The following is a 22308-nucleotide window of genomic DNA, read 5'->3' on the forward strand; positions in this document are numbered from 1 at the left end:
GAACTTGGATCAACACTAAGTACACAATAATAGAGAAAATGAGAAGGCACACGATATGTATTACAACTCAAAGGTGTTACAAATCTGCATGTCTCAAAGTGAGTTACAAGAAATATAGCAAGAATGAGGAGAAGGATTGAAAAATATCACAAGTCCCCAATCTGCACAAAACTAGAACCCCTTACAAATGAGCCTTCAACTCATACTTTATGCCTTTTTTCCATCCAACTATATCATTAATGCAAACAGCAACTCCTTGGTGGAATTTAGCTTTCAAGGCCAATTTTGTGTAAAAAACCGAACTTGGCTATAATTTCCTAATACGCCAATTTCTTATATCATTTGGATGGTTTGACATTTTATTAAGCCTTGGCATGTATGCAACCAATCTTGATGTAACTAATGCAAATCAACTCTATGCTGATTATATCCAACATTGGAAATGATTTGTAATTCCAGCTAGACTTCTATTTGTTATTCTTCACAATCCACAACTTGCAATAGTAATACTGAGAGGTGGAATATAAATATTGTCTTATAGTTTTTTTGTTTGAATTTTGGATGCAATAAATTGTAAAGAAATGACCAGCATTTACCACCCAAAGTAACTAAATTACCACTTATTTATTAATTGAGCTTACATAAACAGAAGAGAAAATTAAAGAACCTGGTCATAATTCTCAAAATTGCACAATGCTGGAGTAAGATTTTGGAATGCAATTTTGTTTTCATCGGCTCCACATTCATGCCAAGGGCTCTAATAATTAAGTGCAAATGATCTGAACTGGAAACCGATCTGCCTCCTTCAATTCATAACACCTTAACAAACTAAAGGTACCTTTTAATCTATATGTTGTGCTTGGTCTACTCACATGAACATTGACTGGGCATAATGAATGATCTCTAACTGTCCACAGTAATGTAGGAAACCAAGTGTAGTTAATGTGTAAGGAGTTGTTGCAGAAACTTGACTCCCAAACACCCCAACACGATTGCTAGATAAATTACAGGCCCCAGCAAAGGTACGTTAGCCACCCAAGAAATCATTCCAACACCAAAGGCAAGGGGGAAAAGGTAAAATTAGGACCAATATAAAGCTATCATCAATCCCCTTTCAGTTACATCTACCAGAATACAAACTTCCAGAATTAAACATCCGCCAATGTGGTGTCTGGGCAAAGAAATATAAACTCCACAATTCAAGAGTTGATCCTTACCAAAATCTCCTAGCCACGGTTGACACAATCGGGGAATTTTACAATTGTTTCCCTCAGCACAATGGTAAATGAAAACCTCGAAAAAATCCTTCAAACCCACCACAGGAAGAATCTCTCCTTAGATACAGTGAGCACAGTAAGGAAAATTGGTAAAATACTTAGAACTTGATCCACAATACGTCAATTGTGGAATCAATGCACAACTTAGAATCAAACCCTTGTACCTTAGCAAGGGATTTGAAAATCGTAATCTCGGGAAAGAAACAAAGGCAAAAAAAGCAATTGTATATTCAAGCATGCCTTTTCCTAATGAAACGAGCTCTTATTTATAAACTTTCGTTGGCCAATGTTTCCCTAAAACCTCACTATAGAAATTGTGGAAGTTTTCCCAAAAAACTCAACATTTAGAAACTTTCCAACTTGCTTTTAAGAAATATCTCTTAAAGTCATTATTATAATAATATAAACATTATTATAATAATGCAATTCAATGATTAATAACTAAATAAAAATTCATGCAATTTATTACTTTATTAATTGCAAGTGACGACCAACTACTGAAGCCACCCATTGCACTGCCAAAAACAGCAACAGCTGAAAATAAACTTACTAAAAATAGCAAGTCTACAACTGAGACCCCAAAATATCCTATCAGCTCACAAGGTTTGCTATGATGAGCTAACTCCATCAACTATGTATACCTAACAAAATCAGGAATGTTACATTTTGAGCCCTTAAAAAGTCTTCAAAAAGGTGTAAATATGACCTAAAAGTCATGCCTCAACAATATCAACATAAAGACCCCTCATTAACGCACTCTTATCTCTCAAAATATCCCACAAAAAGTTTTTGAAAAGTAATAACTTTCTAACCTTCAAATCCACTCAATATGATCTTAGACACCTTGCCATAACTCTCCAAAATATCTCTGTTTGACTTTTAGAGATAAAAATAAATATCTAATGTTGCACTTTAAAGTCATAATTATTAAATAACTTATAATCCATTTACGTAATAAATATCACTTAAGTAATGAATTGTAAAGTATTTAATACGTTTATTTAACAATTATTAGGTAATTTATAATTTATTATTTAAACAAAATTATTTATATTAATAATATTTATCAAGTGATAATTAAATCACTTAACAATATTATTAATATAATAATGTTCATTAAAAATAATAGATTATTTAATAATTTTTTATTAAATGATACAAAATAAAATATTTTATTTTATTTTAAAAGCCAATTTCCATATTTTGTATTTTTAAAATAATATTAAATAAGTTATAAAATATCATTCATAAATATTATAAAAAAATAAAATACAAACTTCTAGAAATAAAAAATAAACTCTAAAGCTTGTTATCGTTCCCAAAAATCTAGAAGCTCTTTGTTAATTTCTCTTTAGATCCGAAACCTTGGGGTAAAGTTTTATATAGGAACAACTCTACTTCCTTCCTCTTACAATTGTTGTAGATGTACTTTTGTTGATGGTATTTGAAACTTCTAAATGCTTTCTTTACTTCTCTGCTATTGATGGTAGAGTTTGTAGCTGTTGCTTGATTTTTATTCATTTTTATGACCAAAATGATGTATTGCATATGTATCCTTGTTTCTTTGTAACCCTTCAATTTTTTGCAAATCTGACTCTTGTTTTGTCTCAAAGTAATGCACCATTGATTGACATAACTATGACTCTACCTGAAATGAGCCCGGGGGTGAAAATTTAGGTGACGGTTCCTTTCAAGCATATTGAACTACATTTCATTATTGTTATGTTTCTTCCATAATCATAATGCTTTCAGTAACAATAATCATGAACTAAAAATTGAAAAACAAATTCCATTGGAAGTGGTCTTATAGATCAAGCCTCTTCCTTATGGTTCTCAGGAACGGGATATTTTTCATAATGTGCACACTGTTAATCAAAGAGGACTTGATATGGAATGTAAGGCAAGGGAGCACAACTTTGTTTTGGAATGATGCCTTGAAAATATCAGCCACTTTAGCTCCAAATAGAATTGTATCGATCTAAAGGTTTCTCTATAACATACTAGTGATAACAAGGTTAAGCACCAGCTCATTTTTAGATAGAGGATAGCAAATAGATATATCTGGAATGGTCCCATCATTTTAATTGAGATTACCGTATTTCTAGAAAGCATTTTAAAAAGACCTCTTAAAATATGTTATAGAGAAACATTGACTTATATGTGGGAAAACCAAATCAGAAAACATTTTCAGTTAAGTTACAAATGAAAAAGAAGGCAGTCCCTTACCATGATAAAAATAGACCTCCCAAGTAAATTACTTTATACAGCTAGCAATTTCAAACAGGGCAATGACAAATGATACTCTCGCCCATAAAAGACTTTATAGCACATCAAGATGCCCATCACGCAAGAGCAACCCAGATGATAATTATATGTTTCAATACTGTAAGATGGTATGAAATATTGAGGAATGTATTTTAGAAAAATTGAAGTACAACAAGCTAGGTCCAAAATCAATATGGAATAAGATATTGGAGTGGTAAATAAAGATTCAACTGGTATTTTGTAGTGCACCATGCAGCTTCACAAGGGGATCCAAGGATGGGTTTCTTGTTCAAGGGGACTATGGGCCCATATTTTGGTATGACCGAGAGACAACAGTGAGATGATAGTGCAAAGATATATATTACTTGAAAAAACCAGGTATAAAAATGCATAAGTAATTGCTATTTATCTAAGTCCTTTGTGAAAAGACTTAAATTATAAATACTAGAATACTAAACCCAGTCAATCAATTGCACCTACATTGCAAATTTTGAATAGATATTAAATAGACGAATAGTTTAGTAAGAATTGTTAAATTTAAATCAAGGCAAACTTCAAGTAAGATGACAAATTAAAAAATAAGACTCTTCCAAGAAAGAGGTTTTTATATCCTCTCTTAATCTGGGTTGGCTCAGCAATTCGCAAAGGGTACTTTTAAACACCCTTATTAATTAAAATATAAATAGAAACCACTATGCAAGGCCTGGACCCAAATGCTAAGTATTAAAGTCAAGATTGTTGTTACTAATAGATCACTTCATCTTGCATTATAATGAGCGCTGCCTCTTATCATGATAATTGCTGTTTATGACAAATCTTCCCTGCTTACTCATTGTACTCGTGAAATTTTTTCGAGTTGATTGTAGTTTTTATGCTTTGATCAAGAAGGATATGAACGCAATCTTGCAGGCTTTGAATTGCATATTGCATTGGGAGTTATTATTTGTTTCCAAATTTGATCTTGCACAGTTTGAGATGCTTATCAAACAGGAAGCTATTGTGAAACACATAGATATGGAGATAATTTGCAGACTTTGTGCTTCTTTTATTTTCACAGTGTGTATGCAAGGTGAAAGGCATGCTGGAGACTTTAAGTTGCACATGTGTTTCATTCTTGTTCTCAAAAATCTTATAAGGAGCAACGGAAAATCTTTGAGATTTCATGAGTTTTGGTTACATAAAATGCTGGTATGTTGAATGCTATTCTTAAGTTTAATCATCTATTTATTGGAATTAATGGGTCAACACATGCTTTGTAAGTTAAATATACTATATTTTTAAGATTGTATTGTAATAATCTGAAATAAGAGAATAGGATGAATGTCCCATCCTATTTTAGCTTAGTGTAATGTTTTGTTAATTCCAGTAGAAATAAGAGTAGGGAAACTTCCCTAAGATGTAAAAGAGACTGTCTCACATGTTGTGGCTGAAACCACTGTTTTGCAATTTGATCCTTAAAAGTTGTCAGTTACAAAATATCCACAATTTTGATAGTTGTGGTTATTAGAATTTTTTTCATATTTTTAGTATCTCATTATATTTAGCTAGTTCGAACTAGTCGTCATTTAGGCTTTCTTTTTAGTTTTCTCATTCAGTTCCATCTATAAACTCTATTCAAGAGTTCATTGTTAATGCAATATCATTCTATTTTCTTCATTCACTCATTTTTTTAACACATCAATGGGGTTTCAAAAACATTGGCAAATTTTTTAATAAAATTTTTGTAACCTCTATTAGGAGGTCAATGCCTCCATCCCCTCTAGGTCGGTGCCTCTGCCCAAGATAGACCGATGGAATTGTGACATGTGCTTAACCACCTCCCGTGGATCCTTGTCTCTAGCTGTTGTAACGTTCATTGACAGCTCGAGCTTTTGGTGTAATGACAACAATGATTCCAGCAAGTGGTATCAAAGCGTTGGGTTACAGGTTCAAATCCCTCGGGTCATGCTAAGGGGGGATTGTTAGGAGGTCGGTGCTTCCATCCCCTCTAGGTTGGTGCCTCTGTCCATAATAGACCGACGGATTTGTGACATGTGCTTAACCACCTCCATGGATCCTTGTCTTTAGCTGTTGTAACATTCATCGATAGCTTGAGCTTTTGGTATAACGATAGTAGTGATTCCAACAACCTTTTCAGATCCAGAAATTGATTTTCTGGTTTTTTTATGAAAATTAAAAAATTGGGAATGTTTTGGGCTGCCTCCGTTCTTTTAGGTGCAACCGTTAAGTACCTTTTTTTTCAGTTTTCCGATAGTAGTGTTTTCTGATTTTCCTTAAATTCAGTTGGGTTTCATAATTTTCTCTTTAAAAAAATTCTGATTGGCTTTCATAAATTTTATCCTTCAAAATTTCTTCATAGAAACATACAAAAATCTCTATCCCAACAAAGCTATTGAAAGTGGCCCTAAGCATGCAATCCCCTTTGGAGAGGACTTGCTAGTATTTTCTATTCCATTATGCTTGTTAGAAGCATGTAATATAGACTAACAGTAACAGTCAAACTTCTCATGAAGAAAAGACTTTGAATGACTGGCAGTCAAAAGCTTGTAGCACCTGCCTGAACATATTCAAAATAACTTTTGCTAAATGGCATCGTCAATTTGGTGAATATTTCTTAAATTTGTTTAAGTCCTGCTTTTGGATTGAAACTGCTGATAACTGCAGGAAGCCCGCTTAAATTTCCATATTGCAAAGGAATAGTTTAGTAATTTTGCCTTTATGGGATGGAAAAATTCCCAACTGTCCCCGAGATGATTGAAGGATACCCAGGCATCCTTTTCTATCCTGGGAGCAGTACTGAGTCTACTCAGCCCCTGCAAGGGAGATGCACACAGGATATCTCTTCACATTGGAACATCTCAAGAGCATCTCCCATAGAAGAGGTAGTTTAGGGGTTAGTGCAAATGGGTGAGAGTTTGATCAATCCTTGAATTTCAGGGTGATGGATCCCCAGGGAACATTAAGTATTTTAAAGCCAAATGGAAAAATACTCAAGAAAGTATATCTTCAAATGTATGACTAGAAAGTACTAATAATTTTGTAAAGAGGATAAACCAAGTTGAGAAATAGAAGAAGATAATTTATATCATAATTTTTCAATTATTGGAGATTCTAAATAAAAAAAAGATAGGAAACTCTGAAGCAATGGAAGTTAATTTAAATACTACATAATAGGGTCAGTTGGAATGGGCTGGAAATGACTAAAGATGCATGGAGAAAACTCTTAGCATTAAGAAATGCTATGTCTTTGCATGTACCAAGTAGTGCCTCTTCCTGTTCATATCAAAGAAAGGAAAATGCACAAAGAGGAAAGAGATGATGGATAAATGATGAAAGATGCTATCTTTTATTCTAATAATTTTCTTGCAATTGAGGTATTCTTATTACTCTATTTAAATTTTTAATTTAGGTCGCTTTCTTCTAATTTGGTTAGTTAAAATGAGCTATAAGTTAGAGCCTAAACATACAATGATTTTAACTCTATATTATTTTAGCAAATATAATTAGAACAACTAAAGAATTCATAAAAACAAAGATTGAATTTAATATTTTACAAAAGTGGATCAAGAGAAATATCATGCAAATCCTATAGAACTTGTGCCCATCATGTCAATAAGTAACCTAACTTACCGAAACAAAAATTCGACCAAATCTCCCAAATGCAACTTCTCCAACATCTGGATATGTAAAGATGCCCTGTTTTTTCTCAAACGAGTGACGCAAGAGGATGCCTGTGTAGCAGCAAATTAAAGCAAACAGAACCAGTAACACTAAGCTTATCCATCCTGCTTCCTCAATAGTATATGGTGTAGAAAGAATACCCACACCAGCCAGCACATTCACACCTGCTAAAAGAAAAATTCAATTGTAAGAACCAACTGTTTAGGGTAGACTGGCATCATTAGATAATTTTTATTATATGGCAAGAAGCTATCTAGACCTTTGACTAGAACAAACTCAACAAACTGTAAAGTTCTAAATTTTCGAAACTGACATTTGGTGAAATTCAAAAATTAACCAAGATAAAGCAATCAATGGAGGTGTCTCACATATTTCGGAAGGGCCAGGAAGGAGCACCCTCCTGCAAAGGCTTGAAGAACAAAACAACAGATGGAAAAGAAAAAAAAATCATGAAAGAAGTAGGCAACAAGTTGTGTGATCCTCTTTCAATCGCAACCATCACTAGAATGGTTAAGGAAAATACAGAAATTCTTGTAAACGATAATAGATCAAGCTCATATGAAGAAAAATAGTCAATCACAAAGTTGAACATTAACTGAATCACATTTAAAGGAACTGAAAGAATCTCATGGCCGACTTACAAATAAGGAACTTTCTTTGAGGAAAAGTGCAAATAAAGAAGAACACAAACACTATAGCAAGAGCTTTGAGAAAAATCAGGACATTAAATAGAAGCATTGTATGCTGGGAAAATATGTTCAAATAATCTTTGTATTTAAGATTTAAATTCTGCCCTGCTGACAGCCATCACTCTTATACAACAGATCAATTCATAGGGACCAATTTTATCTGATAGTGACCAGTGTCAACAAGATAGAGAAGAAATATACAGCTAAGAAGGGAAATAACTGCAGTAAATTGCTCTTATGAGCCAGATTAACTTATAGAAAACAATTTTATCTGAATGTGACCAGTGTCAGCGAAAGAGAGAAGAAATATACGGCTAAAGAAAGGAGAGACTAACACAAAATTGAACAGAGTTACAGAACACATAAATCGGTTTACTTGTGAAATGAACACAGCTAGAAGCCTACAACAGGTTGTAGTTTATACATATTTTGTGGAGATTGGCAGGAACATTATAAGTGAGAAGAGGAAAACAGTCATTTAATGCAAGTTTAATCATGATTTTGATAACATCTCTATGTTAAAAAACTCAGATTTCCTCCCATCAATTGAAATTTTCTAATTTGCTTACTGTTTGCCAATTTTCAGTCGTGTAATTTGTATCCCCATTAAATTATCAATATTTTTGGAGAAGATGCATGCGAATTGGTGTTCAATGTTTTGGCAACCTTTCAAATTTCATGTTAGGTACAAAAAGACAGGAAGCCAACCCAAATAAAAGGATTCTTCAGCTTTAGTTACTAATCCATCAGGACCTAGGGAGAAATGTAAAATAAATAACATAGGACCTTAGGAGTTCTACATCAATGACTGTAATGCCACTTGCATCACATCTCAAAAATAACTTATGTAATGTCCCCATTTTTGGCAAGTCTATGCAGTTGATGGAGTTAGCTCATCAGAGCGACCCTCGTGAGTTGACAGGGTGTTACTGGAGTCCCAGTTGTGGACATACTATTTTTAGTAAGCCTATTTTTGGTAGTGTAGTGGGTGGCTTTGGCTGTTGGTTGTCACCGACAGTAAATAAAGTTAATAATTGCATGAGCTCTTATTTATTCAATAATTATCAAGTTACATTATTATAATGATATTTATATTATTATAATAATGACATTGAGAGATATTTCTAAAAAGTATGTTGGAAAGTTTCAAGTGTTGAGTTTTTTGGGAAACTTCCACAATTTCTGAAGTGGAATTTTTTAGGAAACTTTGGCCAACAAAAGATTATAAATGAGAGCTCATTGCATTGGGAAAAACACACTTGAATATATATTTGCTTTTTTTGTCTTTGTGGCTTTCTCCTGAGTTCCGAATTTTGTGCCCTTGCTGAAGTATGAGGATTTATGAGTTTCAGAAGATTGTTTGAAGTCATTGCTAATGTATGGTGGTTTCATTGGTTAAATCTCCTATCTGTGATTATCTGTATCTGGGAGATTGGGATTATAATTCTAAGAAATTCTGAGTTGGTGTATGCAAATTATGCTGAGGTAAATAATTTGCCCTCTCCTCTTCTACTGTGATACCTGTGTTTAAGAAGAGTTGCAATCTAGAGTTAGCGTTTTTCAACTTGGAGGACAAATCGATTGTGAACTTTTTCATCAATTCTGGTCTAGCAATTCTAAATTTGTGTATTCTCCCTCCTATATTCTCTGTTGCCAGGAGATGTGGATTGAAGAGTTAAGTATACTTCCATCTGCAAATTTTATAATCAGAATTGGGTGTCTAACTTCCAGTGCTGTTGGACATTGTTTATTTGCAAAATCTGAGCAGCGTAGGAGGTTTTCGGTGGTCTGTAATTGAAATAACAGACCTACATTTTCTTGTTGAAGACTGTGATTCCATCCTAGAGGTCTGCGATTTAGTTCTGGAAGCTTGTAAATTATTATTTGGAACCTGCAATCTGCCCATTGGGATCTGTGTTTAACATTGGAGGGCCAACATTTAATTACAGTGGCCTGTGTCTTGTTTCTAAAGGCCTGCAATCAATTGTTCATGACTGTTGTGAGGTTTTCACACATCGCCCCAAAATCTTGGGGACCCCTTTTTTAATCGCCTTTAGGGCCAGTGGAGAAGGTTAGATGTATTTTTCACCCGGTTTCAACTTGATTTTCCAGAACTATCAGTTCTATCCTTAGGCCGAATAAGTTCAAAATTGATTTCAACTTGGCAGGATAAGATTGTGAATTTTGTACTTAGACGATTTCTTTTGAAAATTTGGATTTAATTGTAAATTTGAATGATTTTCAAATAAGGAAATTTTTCGTTAGACTTAGGTTCTTGGAAAATCTTTTTTTTTTTTTGTGAAATAGAATTTAATTTTGTAAGATGAAGTTAAATTGCAAAATCGATTTTTACTCTAGAGGCAATTTTATTTTTTGTCATAAAATTTTAATTATTTAGCAAAATCGATTTAGAGGAAAATTGCAAAAATTGGCTTTAATAGATTAAATTTGCCTTGAAAGCTTTTGGTATTTAATGAAATTGGTAAATTAATATTAAGAAATGGCTTTTGGTTAGCCAAAATTCAACTTCAAGGATGTATTAATTAGCAAACCCTCATTAAATAGAAATTTTTAGCATCCCCAAGGCACCATTCAATTTCATTTTGCAATTTGTGGTTAATTAGTAAATTAAAAGTGCAGTTTTCATTTTAGAAAATTAAAATTTTGGCAAAGTATTTAAAGTGGGCCACTAACTTAGCTTTAATTTTGTTTTTTTTTTTTTTTTCCTCTATAGGACCAAGTCGGCCAGCCTGGGAGGAAGGTGAAAGCTGCTATAAAGGGAGTCCCCTCCCATTTCATTTTCATCAATTCATTTGCTCCTCATGCTTGGGCGAATTTGAAGCAAGGGCAGATTTCCAGACTTGGGCGAAATTGGAGGAAGGCAGTTTTTTTGGCGATTTTTGGGCAATTTCTCCATTGCCATTGTTGGGCGATTTGACTAAGGGCCAGATTTTTTGCGTTTTTCGGGATTTTTGCTCCACTTTGTGGGCTGCGATTTGTGCCCTAGGTGGCAAATTTTACAGATTTTGCTCCTTCTTTGCTTGGGCGAATTTTGTGGAAGGACAGATTTTTTTTCATGCTTAGCCGAATTTTGTGGGAGCCGAATTTTGTGGGGGCCGAAATTTGTGGAAGACAAAATTCTGATTTTCTAGAGGGGCTACAATTTTTTATATTAGATTTGGGCAATTTTGTTGGGAGAAGAGATACATATGAAAGTTTGATTTTTGCATAGAAGGCAAGTGTTGGATAAGCTTAGAGGCTTTGTTTTCTAATTTGCAAAGGGATTTGTAATTCTTTGATGTCATATCCCAGGTTCCGAAAAGTTGCTGTAAGATTATTAGTTAAGGTGAAAGTCATCATCTAGAGTTGCAAGGAGTGCTTAAGCTGACATCCATTCTTTCGCTATTTTCTAAGAATTGCACTACTTGGTTCTTCTTGCCTTTTGGTCCACCACTCTACCATCCCGTAATAGGGCGACGAGCATGGAGGATGATAGTGCAAGTAAGAATCCCAAGCGGGCAAACGCTAAGAAAGACAAAGAGGATATGACGCCCAAAACTTCCTTCTTCTCCAAAATGAAGAAAATAACCGATACTAATATCGCTACAGTGGACATGATACGGATGAGGGACAGACTAAAGGAAGGACAATCCCCCTTGGCAAAGAGGATATACAAGAGCGGAATTGTACATGCAGCAGCTTTTCCTCCTACTTTGCCTTGTCCGGAATTGATTATGGAGTGTGCATCCAGATTTGATCTAGACAGTAAATCCATCATTTTTGGTGAAGGGAAGAGAGTGTTGGCCAACATTGGCGAACAAGCAATTGAAGAGACATTTAATATTCCCCAGAGCAAGGGCATGACAGTTGTAATGGTGGATCAGGCGGCCAAATCATTTCAAGGTAACCAAGAGGCCTACTTCTCACATCTAAAGCGGAATTGGATACACGAAGGAAGGAAAGGAGTTAACAAATCAACAAGGCTTACAGTGGCAGATTTCAAGCCGGAATATGGCGATCTCATTGTTCTTCTCAGCCGGATCATGGGCCTAGCTCAAGCTATGCAATTCGAAAACTGGATGTACTTCTTCATTGATGAAATTGAAAAGGGAAAACGAAAATTTGATTGGGCTAGGATCATAAGTGAAAATTTAGAGTTGCAACTTAGAACAGTTCAAAACCAAAGGCAATTCTACATGGGATCCTATCTGTTTTACTTAATTGCTAGTTTGTATGAGATTCCGGGACTTAGGGCCTTAGGAGAGATTGGTAATGGGCCGGGGCAATATTTGGTGCATGAATGCTATCCGCAGCTTCATTTGCACAATAACAAGGATTACAAGATGTTTTGCAATGCATTCGCCATGAAGACAGTAAGGGTATTACAAGGGGCGCCTGCTAAGAGACTTTCATCGGAAGCAGAAGCAAGGATTAAGAAGTTTGGGAGTTGGTTCATCCAATTCCCGCAATTCACATACATTAGAGTGGCAGGAAGTATAGTTTGTCCCAAGAGGCTTCCAAGATAACCGCCCGACAAGGTAGTTTTGATGGAATTGGCTAGGCAGCTTGAGCACTATGATAGAGTAATGAGGAATGAGGGGAAAACAGGCATTTCCTTCTCAATTATAATTGGCAATGATAGTTGCCCAAATCGGGCCACCTTTGAGGCTGCGGAAAAGGAATTGGAGTGGTATCATCTAGGATGGTACAGAGCAAGGCAAGGATTCGACCCTGTTGGTCTTATCAAGGCATCTCATGGAAGCAAATTTAAGCATGTTCCCACTATAGAGGACTTTTGGGCCAATGCAAAGGATGATTTTCACATGAGAAAGCTAGCTTTCTCGAGATTGTCGGTGAACATGATGAGAGATATCAGATGGAGAGGCCTTGATATTCCCGATCAATTGGAGGATGATCGTAGTGTGTTGAGAGAAGACTATGAGACAGTAGTTGGAACAGAGTTGAATCCAGTGGATTGGGACGATCATCAGGATCCTTCCTTGGAGGCAGTCACAAGGACAGTAGATTTGCATACCGAGTCGTGGTATAATGCCAAGTTGAGAAAGCTACAAAGACAAAAGGTTCTCCTTACTTATGAGATGATGAAACCGAAGGAAGGTCTAGTAGAATCAATCGGACAGAAGGGTGAAGGAAGTGGCCGGCAATCGGAGGCAGTTAGAAATAGCAAGAAGAGGGCTTTGGAGGTAGAGAAAAGCCAAGAACGTTCGGAACCTCCAGCCAAGAGACAGCGGGCAGCGCCGTCAAGGGAGAGTATAACTAAGGCTAGAAGCCAAGAGGTCAATTCGAATGATAAAGGGGCCGCAGTGGAGGTGAGCTCTGATTCGGAATCAAGTGGCTACAGTGAAAGTACGGAGTACTCCCCTCTCTCGGAGAACCAGCAAGGAAATATGGCAGAAACTAGTAGAGAAGAAGATGGGCCGATTGATATTGAAGAGATAAGTCAGGCGTCTAAGGCCGTTGGTGATGCTTTGTTGGTCAAACCGAATCCGGATTTGGGGAGATGCACTGCACCACTATGGTTAAGGCAAATGCTTATGCCGAGAGGCGAGGTGGTAATGGCTCACGTAGTTGATGATATCCAAGGACTAATAGAAAAGGATGATAGCGAGAACCAAAAACAGATGGCAAATACGGTGGCAAGGGTAATCAGAAGCGACAGTGATGGTCACCGAAGGGTTCAGATTGCTATACCAACAGTCAATAAGGCAGCGGATGAGATTGTAGCCCAGGAGTATGAAATAGTAGAACATAATTTGGGAAGAAATACAGATGATATGGAATGTGAGGAGGTTCAGGAAGGCATAGCATCAATCAGAGAAAGATTGAGGAAGGCAAACGAAAGGATAGTAAAGTTGGAGGCCGAAAACAAATATTGGAGAGATTGCCAACCAATCCAACAGCTGCATCAGGCAGCCCTTCCTCAAGACAGCGGGAGCAATTCAGAAGAGGTATCAGCTCAGTTACATGAAGTAAGGGGTTGGATCTATGATACAATCCAAGATGGGCGAAATTTCTTGCCCTCCTTCATCTCAACATTCCAGTCATTGGTGACTGTTAGAAACAAATTCAGATTATTTGAAGAGGAATGGAAGAATTTTCTTCCCATCAAGGATTTGGTTATTCCTAGGCTGCAGGCGTTCATTAGGCTACCGAAGGCATATTTGGAAAGAGCCCGGTTGGTTGATGAGAGAGGATTGAGCATAGTTGAATCTTGGTATGTCGCATTGACTACCAGATTCAGAACACTTGAAGAAATTCATGATCAGATTGCACAACACGGCCCAAGCGTTGACACTTCCATTTCGACCATGATGAGCGACGTTGGGGTGGCGCTTGATTTTGAGGGTATTAGAGAGGAGGATGTCAGTGAGACAGGATTTGGATCGAGATTGGATGAGTTAGGAAAGGCTGCCGTCAAAAGGAAACATCTGAACACCCTTTCCTCACTCAATGCTTTTATTGGGTTTGCAAAGGAATATGAGAAGGATCACGAAAGGATACTACAAGCAGCAAACAACGTGGCAAAGTCAGCAAAACTCCGAGCGAAGCACACACCTTGTCCTCCTATGGAAGAAGTTAACGAAAGGCTAGCTAAGTTCATTGCCTTAGCTAAAAGAACAAAAGAAAAAGGAAGAATTATATTAGAAGATCATCTTATGTAAGCCCAAGTGGCAACTTTCTCTTTCTTCTAGAATAGGACAAGTGTTTGTTTCTGATTGGCCACCATTTTGGTGCCTTCTCATTGGTTGCCACTTTTGCACTTTTTTTCATTGATCCATTGATGAGGTGGCATCTTCTCATTGGCCGATGGGGTGGCAACCCTAATTAGGGTTTTTGGATCCAATCTGGATCGTCGATCTTGTTTTGATCTCTACCGTCCATTGTATTTTGGACCTCTATATAAGGCCTTTGGCTCTCATTTGTAAAGGGGAGGGGTTGGAGAAATTGTTGCGAAAATAATACCAAAGTGCTCTCTTTTTCATTGCATGTTGACTAAGAACATTGGGTGTTATTGCATGTTTTCTACTTCCATATAGTTAAATTTTCTTTTCAAGTTGAAGCAATTTCATTCCAAGTTGTTAGAGTAAGAGTAAAATAAAATGGATAGTTGCATGTTAGCTTTGGTAGATGTTTGATAGGGGTCAACACTAGGCCACTAGCATCCTAGCGGCTGGTTGGGAGGCTTTGTGTGGTGATCTAGTTTACTTTCCTTTGAAGCGTTGCATCTATGGAGGTAGGGCTGCTGGTTAGCCTTCATTAGATTCGATCCCCGTCCATCTGCTAACCTTCCATTCTTAGGAGTAGGAGTAGTTGAGTAGCCAAATTTCATGCTTAGAAGAGGTTAGTTAGAGAAGTAAACCAAAACATCGGCATTCTCACCTTCCATCGCCATTCACCCTACATTGCCATCATCGCGCCATCAACATCATCTAGCATTCACACCGAACCACCATTTTCATTTTCTCACCAAGATCCAAATTTTTCTCAAACAAGAAAACGTAAGGCCGCCTATGTGATTACCAGCAAATCACATTGATAAAACTGAGCGAGTATCCAACGGTGTAAGGAACATTGGAGTTATACTCATGTCCCATGAGAGATAACTTTTCAAGAGAGGAATTGTGTATTTGATATTCTGTATCAAGCATCCAATTACTAATATGTTATGTAGTGACACAAAACTCGCATCAACATTATCTGGCGCTAGAAGGAGGGCAAGAAATTTTCCCTTTTGAGAAACTTTCAAGATAAGTATGAAGAAGAATGGTGCTTCCTAGATCAAATCAACCTAGAGCAACTTGGAGAACACTTCAGGATCACCTTGTAGCCAGTTTGGGCTCAATTGCTTGGGAGGAAAGTGAAAACACCAGAGAGTATTTGGACACCATTGAAGTATTGAATCAAGAAGAAAGGAAAGCAAGAGCTATTGAAAGGAGAATTCAAAGGAAGTTGGAACGCTAAAGAGAATTGGAAAGGAAGCTTGAGAGAGAAAGAAAGGCGCAAAGACAAGCTCAAGCTATTATCAAAGAAAACTCGAATTAGAGAATCACTTGAGTCGGGTCTGAACTATATTCAAGCTGGATAGAAAGATTGGATCTTTTTCCCCTGAAAGATTTGAGAGATTGATATCGGATAAGAGACAGAGGATATTGAGAAATACACCACACCAAGAAGAAGACTTACTTGTGTTAGAATCTCCCAAAAGGTCAAGGAATCGTCAGGTAGCTGATATCTCAAACTTAGCTAGCTCCTCAAGTGGTCAAACAATCCAAGCTTTGGTTAATTCGCCAGTTCAAGTTCAAGTTCAAGTTCAAGCCAATCAACCAACAATGGCTCAACCACCATGGATTCAAAACAATGCTTCACCCATTTCATTCCAACAGTACCATGATCTACCTAAGAATCCTGAGGTTTTTTGCTCCAAGTTTTTTGTCAATAACCCTAACCGCACAGCAGAAGAGCATATCAAAGTGTTTCAAGAGGCATTATGCAACAGAAGAATTCAAGAAGAAGATGTTGCATGTAGGCTTTTCCCCTATTCATTGAGTGAGGAACCATATTACTGGTTTGTCAATTTGCCAGCATCATCAATAACGGGATGGGTTCAACTCAGGGAAGCCTTTATTGCAAAGTTTGGTATGCCCACCACACCACTGGAGTTACATAGAATGTTTGTGGACATCAGGAGACGTGATAAAGAGTCAATAAGTTCCTTCAATGATCGTTTCCATAAGGCTTACACGAGATTTCAAGCTCCTTACACAATAACAGAGGCGGGTGCATTGGAAGCATACTACAGTGCCTTAGACAGCCAGACGGCCATGTTCACAAGGATGGCGAATCCTGCTCCTATAACGCTAACTGAGGCTTACACTAAAGCAATTAAGATTGGGAGGCAATTAGGCCAACAAGGAATAGAACCTCAAGATGTAAGGTATCCGAACAATCCAGTTCCACAACTTGCTTACCAAGCTCCTACAAATCAATTGGTGGTACACCCGAGACCTCCATTATCTCAAGCACCACCCTCAGTACCAGTTTATCTACAAGGTGCAGGTTCCTCCACGAGGACACAAGAAGAGAAGGATGAGATGAAAGAGTTGATTGACCAAGTCAAGAAGCTATCCACGAAAGTCACCTATTTGAGAAATCAGAACAATCAACTCCAAAGTTCCCATAGAAACAACCAAGGAAGCAATTATCAGAACCAAGGGAATAATTACCAGAATCAAGGTGGAAGTTATCAAGGAGGGTATCAAAGAAACCATCAAGAAGGGGGATACCAAAGAAATTATCAGGATAGAGACTACCAAAGAAACAATCAAGGTGGTGGTTATCAAAGGAACTATCAAAACAACAACTATCAAGGTAACAATCAGTCACAAGACTAAGGATATAGCAATCAGTCTAACCAAAGGAAGACTTGGAACATAGGCCCAAACAATAGAAATGTGGTGTCGCCACTTGATAATCAGGCCTCAGCGGATAGTAGACCGGTAGATAGAATATTTCTAGCTGAGTCCGCTATGTCCAAATATTGCAGATTTCATGAGACTGATTTACATTCGGAGTTAGGATGTGCTGAGTTCAAGAGGGCATCTAACCTGTTTCAAAACATAATAGATGAGTCAAATAGTCAGGAAGATGTGAAGGTCACGGGGTATGAGATTGTTCCATCCCCGGGATATGATCAGTGTTTGACTTTTGAGGAGTTTTCATTCCCGCCAGAATTTGAAGCATATAAAGAGCACCAAGGAAGATTTCCACCCGAATCAGCCAATGGGCCAGTTAGCGAGGTGATAAATCAAAATGAATATAACAATGAGTCGGATTTTTCTTTCCCACCTTTGGAGGATACTGTTCTAGTTCAAGGAACAGGTGGGAATCAAACATTTCAACAACCGGCTAGCAACGCAAGATTTTATCAGAGAACAACAGGAGGAATGACGGACCCTTCACATCCTCCATTCCCCCGAATAATTTCAATACACCTCCACACCCCAATGCGAGCAATGTACCAAATGCTTCAAGGGATGCCCCTGAATACAGATAGAGTAACCATAGCAGTGGGAATGGACAACAGAATTTTCAACAGGGTACACAAAAGAACAATCAAGATGTTCAAAGATCACAGAATGTCCAGTCGACACAAGAAACAAATAGAGGAAGAACGGGAAACAACACTGTCAATAACGAAGAATTGAAGAAGTTGGGACAAAGTGTGACAGAGGAGATGAGGAAGATCAAGATCAGTCTCCCTTTGTTCGAATTACTGAAGATAGCAGAGGTTAGGGATACGTTCCTTAACAATTTGAAGGATAACAAACCACAAGGATCTCAAACTCAAAGTACAGTAACACATACTCAAGGGAGGTCTCCTCCTAATTCGGTGCATGTAATCCAAGACGCTCTAGGAGCGAATATGACAAATTCATCTCAAGAAATTTCGTATGGTGAGGGGGAGAACCCTACACAAGAGGTTGCATATGGCGACATTAGCAGTTTCAATGGCCAGTTAGGGCCTCAACCAATTTATGTGGCTCAAGGATCGACGCCTATAGAACAACAAACTCAAAAGAGTCAAAATCTGGTGAACAATAAAGAAAAGGTGAAGAAGGAAGAGATTACTCAAACAATAGATTTCGGAGTGAAGCCAAAGCAAGCACATAAGACACCTGTGGTATATTATCAAGGGAAAGAGGAACCAGCCCCATTCTTGTTGTCAGTAAGGATGTTCGGGAAGTTGCTTCACAATTGTTTGATAGATTCAGGAGCATCAAGCAACGTCATGCCTTTGAACATTTGCAGAAGGTTAGGAATCACGCCTTTGGACTCCAACAGAAGAGTTACTCAATTGGATAAAATGGAAGTGCCAGTGGTAGGAGAATTACACAATATACATATGCAGTTGGCATCTGATCCGAGGATGGAACACATGGTAGACATTTCAGTAGTGGATGTAGCCGATACCTACGGATTGATCCTAGGGAGAGATTGGGCTAGAAAATTGAATGGATATATGGCTACTGACTTCTCCCACATGTGGCTCCCATGGAAAGGTTTGGCGAATCAAATTAGAATTGATAGCACCCCAAGGTTGAGATTGACAGTGACCGAAAATGGGGAGTCAAACGAAATATTGTTTGTGGAGACAAATATGAGCACCTACAGACCAAAGAAAGTAGAAGTATTGACAATGAATATCATAAGCAAAGGAAGGGATTCCACTGAGATCCTGATTGAGTCAGATCCAGATGCTTCGTCCGATGAGGGTGAAGGCATGTTTGAAAATTTCAAGAATTTCGTGACTAGGACCGTGCAACAAGGAATGGAGTTGGGTAACCGAACACCAGTAAGAGACTTATTATTACCCAATTGGTGCAGAATTCACAATGCATTCCACTCGGAGTTATCTTGCTCTCTGTGTACAGTAGCCTTAGAACAAGTGGAAAAGAGAATACCAGGGGCTCTAAAACGAGAAGATCAACATGGTAAACAGAAGGTTGAGATTCAACAAGTTGAGAAGGTTGAGATTCAACAAGTTGATGAAGCAGAAAGCAACATGATGGGTGAAACAAAGAACAAAATTACACCACCCAGTGCGGAAATAAAAGAAGATGATGAAATAGACGAGTTGGAGAGTCTCCAAAAGGAGAAGCATCTAGAAAGAAATGGAGTATGGACTCTAAGATTCGATGGTTCCAGAACCAAACAAGGAGCTGGAGCCAGATTTGAGTTAGTCAGCCCAACAGGGACAACATATTTAGAGGCACATAGATTGAAATTCTCATGCACTAACAATGTGGCAGAATATGAAGCTTTGATTTTAGGATTGTTATGCGCTATCAAGAAAGGTGCCAAAATACTACATGTTCTTGGGGACTCATATTTGATAATTGAGCAGATAAAACAGAAGTTCGCCTGCTATGACAAGAGATTGAAGAGATATAGAAACAGGGTTTGGGATTTGATAGAGGACTTCGATGCCTTCAATATCAAGTTTAGCTATAGAGCGAACAATCAGGTGGCAAATGCCCTCGCACAGACTGCAAGCTCGCTGGCACCAATTAAGTTGGATGGTTTGAAGAAATTCAGAGTTGAGTTGGCATCGGTTCCATCAGTACCAGACAATGTCAAGAATTTCCAAGTGTTTGAAGATGATAGACATATCCTCAAATTCTTGACCAATTCAGATGTTTTCACAGCGCAAATCATAGATGGTGAAGTGGATGAAGAAGCAGAGATTGATGCAGAAGGAATTATGAGCCTAAAAGAAAATACTATTCCAAAGGGGATTATTGAGTTAGAAAGGATATTTGACATGGACCAGTTCCACAAAATGTAGTATCAACCCACAGGGGGCGATGAGTGTGAAAAGGTAAATTAGGGGACAGAAGATTGTCCCAAAATAGTTCACATTGGGAAAGTTTGCACACCTAAGGAGAAGGCAGATATATTGAGTTTGATGAAGGAATTCCCAGATGTAATCGCTTGGGGATATGGAGATTTGAAAACATATGATCCTTCTATCATCACACATACAATTCCACTGAAGGAAGGGAGTAAGCCATTCAGGCAGCGGCAGAGGCCAGTCAATCCTTTGTTAGAACCATTGATATATCAAGAAGTAAAGAAGTTGCTAGATGCACGGATCATTTTCCCAGTGAGACATTCAACGTGGGTCGCCAATCTTGTCCCAGTAAGGAAGAAGAACGGAGAGATAAGACTATGTGTAGATTTCAGAAATTTGAACAGAGCCTCAGAAAAAGACAATTATCCATTGCCATCACTAGACGAGGTTTTGCAAATTGTAAATGGAGCCCAAATGATGTCATTTATGGATGGATACTTGGGATACAATCAAGTGATAGTCGAAGAAGAAGATAGGTTAAAAACGGCTTTCACCACGAAGTGGGGAACATTTGCATATAGAAGGATGCCTTTTGGCTTGATCAATGCAGGCGCAACATTTCAAAGAGCCATGGATTATGCTTTCAAGGACTTAAAAGACAAGTGCATTATAATCTACATAGATGACATAACCGTATTTTCAAAGAACAGAGAAGATCACATTCTGGATTTGAGGAAAGTTTTCAGGAAATGTAGTAGGTATGGAATTTCTCTGAACCCGAAGAAATGTATGTTTGGAGTCACCGAGGGTAAATTGCTAGGACATATAATTTCAGAAAGAGGTATCATGATAGATCCAGAGAGGGTGGAAGCAATTTCCAAACTTGGCATGCCAGGAAGTAAGAAGGAGCTCAAATCGTTCTTTGGAAAGATCAACTTTGTGAGAAAGTTCATATCTGCATTTGCTGAGATCGTGAAGCCAATGAATGACATGTTGAAAAAGGATGCAAAAGTGGATTGGACTCCAGTAGCTAAGAAGGCATTTGAAGAGATAAAACATGCTATCATCAATGCACCAGTTCTAGTGAGTCCAGATTATGAGAGGCCATTCAATATATATTCTTTCGCCTCTGATCATGCATGCGCGGCTATTTTAACACAGAAGAATGAAGAAGATGAAGAGCACCCGATAGCCTTCATGAGTGCGCCTTTCAGAGAAGCTGAATTGAATTATCCAAATGTGGAGAAGCAAGCTTATGCCTTGGTGAAGGCAATGAAGAAATTCAGGCACTACATTTTGAGAAGTAAAGTACGTGCAATTGTACCTGATATAGCAGTGAAGACGCTACTGATGCAGAGTGAGCTTGGAGAAAGAAGAGGCAAGTGGGTCGCCACTATCCAAGAATATGACATAGAAATCCTACCAATGAAATTGGTTAGAGGACAACAATTGGCACAGACCATGGCATCAGAGGGGCCTGGACTTGTGCAACAAGTTTATGAATTGGAGGATGTACATCCCGATGAATGGTACCAGGACATAACCAACTATTTGTTAAATCATCGGGGCCCTTCACATTTGAATCCAGTACAGAAGCGAGCATTGAGATTCAAGAGCAGAAGATATATGTTACAAGGAGCAGTATTATACAAGCAAAATCATGAAGGGATATATTTGAGATGTGTCGGAAAGGAAGAAGCCAGAAATATTTTGGAACATTTTCATGATAAATGGGGAACAGGACACGGATCAGACTTGGCCACAGCACATTGGATACTAAGAGCAGGATATTATTGGCCAACTTTGTTCAAGGATACTCACGAGCACGTAAAGATTTGTCATGTTTGCCAAACTTCGGCAAAACGACAAAGGAATCCGGCAATGCCTCTACGGCCAATCATCGAGGTGAGACCTTTCGCGATGTGGGGACTTGACTTCATCGGTCCTATCAATCCACCTTCCTCAGCACAACACAGGTATATTCTAACCGCAACTGACTACTGTACTCGGTGGTCAGAAGCCC

At 37.8% G+C, this 22308-nt stretch overlaps 1 protein-coding gene across 3 annotated transcripts in view; it reads right to left on the minus strand.

The window, feature by feature from the left end:
* The window catches only part of LOC149558876 (Transmembrane amino acid transporter family protein), a 144292-nt gene that overhangs the window by 109289 nt on the left and 12695 nt on the right, over window positions 1-22308 (minus strand). For all 3 annotated transcript variants that reach the window (XM_089832889.1, XM_089832890.1, XM_089832891.1), the window contains exon 3: window positions 7173-7387. In XM_089832889.1, the coding sequence (XP_089689015.1) occupies window positions 7173-7387 (215 nt within the window). The remainder of the gene's footprint in view (window positions 1-7172; window positions 7388-22308) is intronic.

The sequence above is a fragment of the Cupressus sempervirens genome, chromosome 5 (assembly GCF_028749045.1).
Source record: "Cupressus sempervirens isolate cs-2001-9-10 chromosome 5, ASM2874904v1, whole genome shotgun sequence".
Lineage (NCBI taxonomy): Eukaryota > Viridiplantae > Streptophyta > Pinopsida > Cupressales > Cupressaceae > Cupressus > Cupressus sempervirens.